This window comes from Trachurus trachurus, assembly GCF_905171665.1.
Source record: "Trachurus trachurus genome assembly, chromosome: 14".
NCBI classification, from domain to species: domain Eukaryota; kingdom Metazoa; phylum Chordata; class Actinopteri; order Carangiformes; family Carangidae; genus Trachurus; species Trachurus trachurus.
The window spans coordinates 14017736-14027548 of record NC_139903.1 but is presented as its reverse complement, the minus strand read 5'-3'; the positions used below and the strand labels follow the sequence as shown (position 1 = coordinate 14027548).

The window sequence follows — 9813 nt, the reverse complement described above, 5'->3', positions numbered from 1 at the left end:
GGGAAGCGTCAATCACACACACTGGCACTGCCCCTTCAAACACCGGTTTCCCATTGACAATGTGTTTCGTGAAACAGCATGTGTGTTTTTTATTTGTATATGATGTCACTCAAGTGTTTTAACAATCGCCGCTGTCCTCCAAGTCACAAATCTTTGCAGCTATACTATTTAATATTTTCAGATTTTTTTGGATGTGGTTTGTATAGAATAAAGAGGGTGTAATGAATTAATAGTCACCCTTATTTTTTTATATAGTTTTGTAATAACTGTGTTTGATGAATTAAATGTTGATTTTTTTGTTGTATTTAGGAAAAATAAAGTGGTATATAATGGTCTAAATGTATGTCTCATTATTACATCATGAGGCTTGAATTTTCCCTCAAAACCAGAGCAGATAAACAGTATGTACTTTAATACATATTTTGATGTGGATTTATTAATCCGAGACCTAATGTTAAGGTCAAATCTACTTAGATAATTAGCAGAATAAGGATGAGTATGTTATGTAGTCATGGTGATTTTAATATTTATTCTTAATTAGCAAAGAGAAGCTTCTGTTACTGGGAGATGCAGCAGCTGCTCCAACAGGATGAGACTGTAGCTGCTGGTGATGGTGATACAACATACCAATAAAAAATGACTTCATATTTACTGGTGAATAATGTTGGGATCACTTTAAACTTCAATACCCAACTCAGCTGGAAGAACAGGCTGTCAACACCCAAAATGAAAGAGGAAATGGTGATAACATCAGTCATGCACCACTGCAGCAGAGGGTTTCATTCTGAGGTGTTTTTCCAGAGGAAGAGTTTAGATAAAGTGTCTTGGGGCAGGTGAGGTGATACATTAATGAACTGGTGTGTTCATGCATGCAGCCTCACGGGAGCAGTATGTGTAAAGCAAGCTGAGACCTGCACTGTCACACCGTGACATCACATGTAGGTCTGCTGCCTCCCAAAAAGACACTATAACAACATCAACTCAGCCTCCGTCAGCACAGACATAATGTTCTCACAGACAAAATGAATCAAATACAGAGACACCGAGCAAAATGTAATTTCAAAGTATTTAATCATTTGACAAAGAAACTTAATTGTGCAAAACATTAATGGAACACAAGGCTATTTTCTTGTGATATCTGCATATCATATGATGAGAAACCACCGAATCTTCTCTATTAAAAACTGAACTTTGAAAATGGCAGTGAGGAGAACAGAGTCGTGAAACTAGCTGTGACAGATTTGCCCTAATGAACTACACCAGCATAATGTGCAGTTTGATGTGGTATGTTCTGTCGCTAATTAGTGTAATTTCCTAATCACAAGGTACTTTACAGCCACAGACTTACTGAGGTGTACTGGTGTGATGCTGTCTGTTGTCGTAAACTAATCACAGACTAATTTCTCCACCTCAGGAGACAATAAAGGCTCATCATCATCATCATCATCATCATCATCATCATCATTACAGGCTGATTTTAAGATGCACACTCACTCTTTTTGGGTTAAAACCAGTGGTCAAGAATTATTTAACTTCATCTTACAAAGAAAACAGAAGATATAAAAATTATAAAATATAAAAATGTAAAGATTTCTGTTTTCACACCTAATGAACCTGAACATTCATTATTATCTCACAGTTTTAAAGTTTGTATTATTATAATCAAGTCTCTTGAGAGAATAAATGTGCTAAATAAAACTCAGAGAAGTGGACTGATTTGATGTATGACACATCCTTCAATGAAACTTTCATTACATTTGCTGGTACTTCATTTTCTAAATGTGGTTGAAAGTCCAAACTAGTGTAAAAATATTATTTCAGTCTTTCAGCTCTGTATCTAGAAGCTGTGTAAATCATCATGTGTGTAGACCAACTGCAGAACAAACCCTCATCCTAAATATTGGATAATGTCACCTAAGTCCAAACCCCCAAGAAGTCTGTGTTTTTTTTAAGCGCAACATCATTGCTACGGTTACGGGCTCACTAATGTCCCATCAATCGACCCCTCCCCCTCCTGTGAACCGAAGCCCGTGTCCTGGGAGCTGCTGCTGCCTGTAGGCGATGGGATGTTTTTCTGAACTCCAGGTTTGTCGTTGCTCTCTCTGACTCCAGACTTCTCTGCTACATTATGATCAAACTTTCTACCCTTCACCCATCTTGGCTCCACTTTCTTCTCTTGCAGCTCTATCTCTTTGAACCTGTTCACTAGTTTCTTTGTCTCTGATTTTTCACTGCTGACCTTGTTGGTTGGTTCGACTGGTTCAGTAGTTGCCTCTGTGTGATTTTCCCCCACCTTTGCCCCCGTGTTTAACTCTTCTTCCCTTATATTTTCTGGCTCATCCTGCGTGACCTCGCCTTTCACCTTTTCTTCTACATTAGTAAAGCTTACTCCTGCCACTCCCTCCTCTCTCACTTTATTGTGAGTATTTTCATTTTTGTCTGTTTCAACCTGTTCTTCCTTCTCTGATTTATTTTCATCCTCGGTCTCTGCTCTAGCTCTGCCTTCCTCCATCTTCACCACATCACAGTCTGTTACCTGCGTTGACCCCTCTGCTCCACATCTGTCCACATGATTGTGTTGTGGCTCTGACTCATGCTGCTTTGTATCTGTAACTTTTTTTTTGTCCACTTCTTCCACTTCGTGGTGAACTGTCACTTTAAGTGGTGTGTTTTTTTCCTCCTGTCTGCTATTAAAACCTCTAAAATTATTCTTTGCTCCAATGATGTATTTGCCCAGTATGGAGGAGCCGTCCTTGGTCAGTGCATCAGCTGGAATATGTCCATCGTCCGTCAGAAGCTGCTGCATCACCTTCATGTCACTGTGAATCCTGATGACCGCTTTGGTCAACTCAGTGATACGATTACCAATGTCTGAGGGAAGATAAACACAGCATTGATACATTTGAGTGATATATATAATGTTAAATGTATGTACTGTATAAATGAAAAAAATTATAATTTGTGAACAATCATCTATGTAACATTATATGTAAGGTAGGTATGTTGTGTGGCATAAGGGCCTGACAATCTGGTACCAGAGTCACAGTTACCTTTCCTCTTGGTCTCCTCGAACTCCCTGCGAGCCGACTCGATGTAGCGCTGCACCAGAGCCCTGATCACTTGTTGTCGGTACGGTAACTGGCTGCCTTCAGATCCCTTATCATTGGACTTATTACATCACACAGACAGGGGGATAATTAGCAAAGACTGTGAACATGTAAATAAGTTGGTACCACTTTACAAAAAGACTACACTTGCATCCATTTATCTTCATTATAATCACCAGATGGCTCTGCACAGTGAAGCCCTATTAAAGTGTAAAAGCCATCATCATTTATTGATGTGTTACCATATGGCTCCCTTTTACCAATTCTAAATAATAGTAACTTATCTAGTAATTTAATCTTGCCAAATAGTGAGCCTGAATCAGTTGTCTGAAGATCAGTGTTTGAAAATGTGGTATAAAATATATATTATGTCTATAATTGTTTATTCACAATGTGTCAGTAACTGAATTAATAACAGTATTGTAAACCATTTTAATTAAATTAAATTAAATTAAAGGTAGTCCTGTTGTAAAGTGGTAGCAATAATTCTTTTACTATAGTCACACACTTACCATGGAGGCTAATGGGGGATATTTTTCCTCAGAATTACATGAGCAGCAGCAGCAGATCTGTCTGAAGATTGCCCTGGAAACACATTTGAATCAAATGAATTAAAACAACTTAAAATAACAGTGAAGTGTCTTTTCAAGTAAAAAGTATTTTGAATCTTTGGAGCTCACCTTAAGATGTAAAAGACGGCTTTAGGTGAGGGGATGATGTTGAAGGGCACAGGTATGGTGAGGCCTTCTCTAAAGTAACTGAGGTACAGCTTTGACCGAGCAAATTTCCACTCAACATCTGCGTCATCCTGAAACAAAAACAGTCGTCAGAAGGGGGTTCTCCTTTTGTCTTTAGGTGTGATATAAAATATCTCTTTACCTCAATTTTCTGAAAGGAGTTGGTGATCATAGCAATAAGCATGTTGAGCAGGATGATGACAATGACGAGCGTGAAGATGCCATACAGAATCCTTCCTACAAACTCTGCTAACACGAACTGCGGCATGTCCACGTAGTCCTGGTTGGCCACACCGAACATGGTCCAGAATAAGAAGTGGAAGGTCTCATTAAACCTGCAGCAGAGCAGTGGAGAGCGATCTTGACATTAGGGTCTTGTCATACTGCATAAAGTCCAAGTAAAAGTCTCAGAAACAATAGTATCAGTCAAAATGTAAATGTATTCATCATCAAATGACATCCATATACAGCATGGATGTCATTTATATATAGGCTAGATATATTTCAAACCTGTGTATTCGTTAAAAAGGAATCTGATTCAGGGACAAACTGATCTTGGACTTCTGAAACTCATGATATGCTTTATTTAGTTTTTACTTTTTTACATAAAAAACACAATATATACTAATATTTTGATTTAAAAAAAACCTTAAATATATCTGCACAAGCTACTTGACCACCTCAGAGACAAAGTTGTTGCTGCTAGCTGGCTGAGAAATAATCCCACATGTATTTCCCATATAAAACCACTTACAGATTTTTGATAGAGCCTCATAATTACTGAACTTCTGTTCCCCTTTGACTGAACCCTCCAGGTTTTGTGCTAAACTAGGCTTATCATCTGCTGCTCTGTGCGAATTCTGTCCATGCCCACTTGTATTCGTAGCTTCAGAGTAACCACTATACCTGCCCAGATGTGGAGAGATGACATAAGGGACATAGACATTGTTGATGCCACAGAGGAAGGCCGTTCCAATGATCATCAATATGAACATGAATCTAACAAAGAAAAACAAAACACTCATTAGTTCTGTCATGTGCACTGAAGTATGTAGATCTATTATGAAAGGGGTAAAAATGACAAGTGCTTGTACCTCATCATGTCGTCAATCATCTTTCCTATGGAGATCTGCAGAGTTCCCAGAGACTCGTGGGCCGGCAGGATGTACGCCAGCCGCGTGAAGCTCAACATGCTGGTCACTGCAAACAGCACCTCTGCGATCAGCTGAGGGTCTTCCTGATGCCAGTCCGCACGCACTGAGGGGCAGTTTCACACAGATCAATTAAACACAAATAACTTTAAAAGACGTCCAACAATCAGATTTGGCAATTTTTTATGACATAAATTTTTCTCACCAGTCTGGGTGAAATAAACGCACTCGTCTGCGCCGTTGTGATCATGGCAGAGGAAGTAACCCTTGAGCATGATGAGCACGCGTAACGCAAAGGAGGCCAGGTACATGCTGAGCACCATCATGTCCAAGCAGTTCCACCAGTCCAGGAAGTAGCTCCTCAGCCCCTCGATCCACACCTCCTTACACTCGTACCAGAAGAATCCTACAGGTGAAAGCTCAGTATGAGTCGGATCTAAAAGTGCAATCAGAGAACAGGTAACCCTCCTGTTGTCCTTCTTCCATCTGTTCACTTCCTCCATCCTTCCTTCTTTCCACAATCCTTTTTCCCTTGCGTCTTTCCTTCCTTCCTTCCCACCGTCCTTACTTCTTCTTCCTTCCTCTTTTGATCCAGTTGACCTGGTCTGTTCCCTCCCTCCATCTTTCTTTACTTCCCTTTTCCCAATCCCTTCCTTCTTTCCACAATCCTTTTTGTCTCCCTCCCTTCCTCCCTTCCTTCCCTTCATCCAAACTTCTTCCTTCATTTTGGACCCAATCTGTTCCCTCCCTCCATCTATCTTTCCTTCCTTCTTCCCTTCCTTCTTTCCTCCCATCGTTCCCTTTGTCCTTCCTTCCTTCCTTCCTTCCTTCCTTCCTTCCTTCCTTCCTTCCTTCCTTCCTTCTATCCCTTTATCCTTCCTTCCTTCTTTCCCTTTGTCCTTCCTTCCTTCCTTCCTTGACCCAGGAGGACAACAGGAGGGATTTATTCAGATAAAAGGCGAACCTACCAACCACCCACACCATGTGGAAGGAGCTGTGCAGCATGTTCTGCTGCCGGGAAGCGAACTTGTCTCGATACATCTCCATTGTTATCGACTCTCCGAGTAACGTGATGAGGAACCACAGGTAGGAGGCTGAGTGCAGGAGAAACTTGATCACAGGAATCTTTAGGGTCTTTCCTAACTGGTGAAAACACAACACACACAATAGAGTTTTACATTGGTGGGATATAGTTAATACAACCCACATGTGTTGTTTGGAAATTTACACCAGGAAATGACCTTTGATTTTGGTGCAATCCAGTAGATGAGACAGAGGACAGGCATGGTGAGAAATATCCCCACGGAGACGAACAGCTTCCAGGCCGTCCTGCTGCCCCTCCAGCCGGCCAGGTTCCCACACCAGATGGACGAGAGTACCTGCTGGCAGATCGGGTGTGCCACAAACTACACAAGAACAGACACACAGACATGACAGAGACCAATCATGAATCAAGTACACACCTTCGTTCAGTCATCCCTGGTCGGTTACAGTCTCTGCATCTCGCTCGACGCTATACCTGCTTCTGGTTGTAGTTGACAGCGAGACGCAGGCGGGACAGGTTGGGTATTCCCTCCTCGAAGGCCTGCTCGTTCAGGGCATCCTGGCTCTCGTCTCCACAGCTGTTGAGGATCGTCGTCACTTCGCTTTGGTTGCGGCACATGCCCAGCAACTCGACGGCAAACTCCTGACAGAGCTCCTCCAGGCCGAGGTACTGAGGCTGCAGGAGAGAGCGGTCAGGTCAGAGGTCAAACAACGACACAAACAACCAACATGAATAGGCAAGGCAAGGCAAGGCAATGTTATTTGTATAGCCCGTTTTTACAAACAGTTTGTCTCAAAGGGCTTTACATGGCATCACAACAACATCCTCTGTCCTTAGACCCTCACATCGACTGAGGAAAAACTCCATGGAAAACTCTTTTAACAGGGAAAAATTGGAGAAACCTCAGGGTGAGCAACAGAGGAGAATAATGAGCAGGGATATATCGAGGAGTGTCGTCAGACCTTGAACTCTGGCTCTTTCTGTGAGAGCATCCTGAGCTCTCTGCTGAGACTGAAGGCGTTGAGCATGGCGTCCTCGGAGGTGACGGACAGGTAGGCACGGCTGGCGATGCCGCGGTAGGTGTTGATGCGAGACAAGGAGAACTTCAGCAGGTCGTACTGCCGTCCGTTTCGACACTCCAGACAGGCGCAGGACATCTTGTGTGGCCAGGGGATGCCGTGACCTTTCTGGGTGAGCATGGAGACGATCTCGTACAGGTCTTTCTGGCAGGCCAAGGTCAGAGGAGTCACGCCGGGGGCAAACTGGGAATTGTCAATGGAGTGGTCAAATATGGCCTGAGAGAAGGAGCGTACGTCCATCTTGTTGCCTTTCTCTTGATCCAGCCGGTCCAGCAGGCGCTTCACCACCCTCGGCTGGTTGGTGTCCACGGCGACCAGCAGGGCCTCGTGGATCTGACGGAAGTCGAACTTGACCCCCTGAAGGAGGGTGTCCATGGCGTCCTCGTTGCCCAGGCGGATGGACAGGTTGAGGGCCTCCCTCCACTGGCGGTCCTCAGACTCGTCCAGCTGGCGGATGATGCCATCGCCGGTTCTCAACAGTCCACACAGAAGCGCTATGTTTCCTTCCTGAATCGCACTGATGAGCTCCGGAGGGAACTGCATCTTCTTGTTCATGATCTCGCGCCATTGTTCTGGCTGAGGACAGAAGAAAGGACAGTGAGCAGCAGGCAGGGTTCGATGTCCATTCAGACATATTTAAAGGATAAAACCACTCTTCTCTCAGTCACATTACTGATGATGCTTCTCGTAGTCTTTATTACACCTACTTGAAAAAGTTGGACTCTCCTCTCTTAGGAAAACATGATTCACATACATTTTCGAAACAAACAAATAAATAAATAATGTAACCATATTATTTGAACTAAGATGATGATGATTTAATTGACATGCCCGCAATAAACAAATAAATTAATAAATCTATTTACAAAGCCTTTGTTGAAAAACAAAACAATCATCATGTTACGTCAAAGTTACTTTGGTCCACTGGACCACAGCGCACCAGAGTTCATTACCGTCTGATGCTCTATGTCCCCTGAGTTTATACTGAGCTTCAGGCTTGAATGCACCATCCAAACGGATTTGTTGCTACATCTGGGCTCATTTAAGATTCTTCATCTCTGACCTTTTAATTTTTTTGACCTGTTTTAATTGATTCTTGAAACTACAATGGTTATAAATATAATATTTAGTTTTATTTAACCATCATCAATTGTGAATGAGGGCTTCACCCTCAATGTTTTTAATTGAATTCAAAGAAACACATGAAATTGAATTGCTCCCCTTTCTGCAGATAATTTAAGTATGTCCAAATTTGAAGACAAAATGCTGACAGGGAATATTTTGTAACACACAATTAAAAACCTGGATGCCACATTCTGTGAGATTAAATAAATCTGTTTAGTATATACATGAGTCATTTTTAGATAAAGTCCAAAACTTATCACTGCAACATTTTTCAAACATAAGTCTATTAAATTTAAAAGAATTTGAAGAAGCTTTGAGTAGATGAAACTCTGCTTACCGTGAGGTTTTCCATCCCTGATGACAAAACAACACAATTCTGAGCGACAATCCTTAAGTGAAATCACAATCACATTCTCTGGAGACCTGAAATAAATCTTAATGCCGGCTATTTTGAGCTGCAGCGATGAAGATGAGAGATATCAGTGGGTTTCAGAACCAGCTCCAATCACAGGAGGACTGAGCACTTTGGTGTCCTGCGATCATGTGCTACCAGCTGACTGCATGGACCCAGCACTGACAAACTCAATAACACACTTTCATCCCCCCATGGGGCAATGCCAATTAAAATGTAACCGGTTATAAGTGTTTCATGCTCGGCTGCAGCCACACCAGACTGTTACTGCATTCAAACAGGAATTAACTCTGGTCTCCTCACTGGAAACAGCGCCATGGTACAATTAAAGGAGCTGTTACCGAACAGGCAGCAGCTGTCATCTCTTTCCCCCCGAGGATGTGGGAGTTTACAGCAGTGGGAAAAACAAGGAGCTGCAAGTAAAAGATTTACTGATTATTTTTCACTCTCTCTTTTCATCCAGCTTGTTGTGTGGAAGTTCATTCCTGTGCGGTTAATAAAATTACACATTTTTATTTTCGTCTCTTGTCCTTTCATCTTGTCTTAGTACAGCCCTTCTCCTGGATATACTTTTTTTCCCACTCATTTGGTTTTTAGGAGCTCAAGTGATATGTTATCAGTGTGGAAAAAGTCACATGTCATTTCAGCCGTACTGTTTAACTGCACTGACAGCTTTGGGACAAATCTCTATTGACTCCATTTACTTTACTACAGAAAGTGTCATCATCAGTTGTGAGCTGTAACTCCAACTTATGTATTTCAGTGCTGAATGTTTTGTTATGTTGCATTTTAAAGATGATTCGATCCATTTTGCATGGAACAACTATCAATTCTCTCAGTAAAACACAACAAAGATGGTGAAACTACTCAAGAATGAATCCATTCAAATTATCAGTCATCTTACTGAACTACCATCTTGTTTGACAGTGAAGCCTGACTGGACTTGTGAACATGCAGTTGCACAGCAGAGGGAGGGAAAGGGCTGCGCTGTGGACCTAAAGATCACTTCTTTGTTGTGATTTTGGAAGAATTAAAACATGAAACTTCCAGAAAATACTTTAAATCCAATTCTAAAATCTATTTTCTACTCAAGTCGTGTTGCTTTATTGGTTTGTAATCACTTCTGAAATATTTGAAATATATAATTGTTCTTGTTT

The 9813-nt window shown here is 41.8% G+C and overlaps 1 protein-coding gene across 1 annotated transcript; it reads right to left on the bottom strand.

The window, feature by feature from the left end:
* Nucleotides 1–1972: 1972 nt before the first annotated feature.
* Nucleotides 1973–8596, bottom strand: LOC310997365 (short transient receptor potential channel 2-like; the record flags this gene model as incomplete). Its single annotated transcript, XM_083987040.1, has 13 exons — nucleotides 1973–2871; nucleotides 3051–3168; nucleotides 3620–3692; nucleotides 3788–3915; nucleotides 3987–4179; nucleotides 4751–4843; nucleotides 4939–5101; nucleotides 5201–5401; nucleotides 5964–6138; nucleotides 6237–6401; nucleotides 6515–6715; nucleotides 7003–7695; nucleotides 8582–8596. 13 exons carry the CDS (start codon nucleotides 8594–8596, stop codon nucleotides 1973–1975), a joined length of 3117 nt encoding a protein of 1038 aa, XP_083843166.1.
* Nucleotides 8597–9813: the final 1217 nt, after the last annotated feature.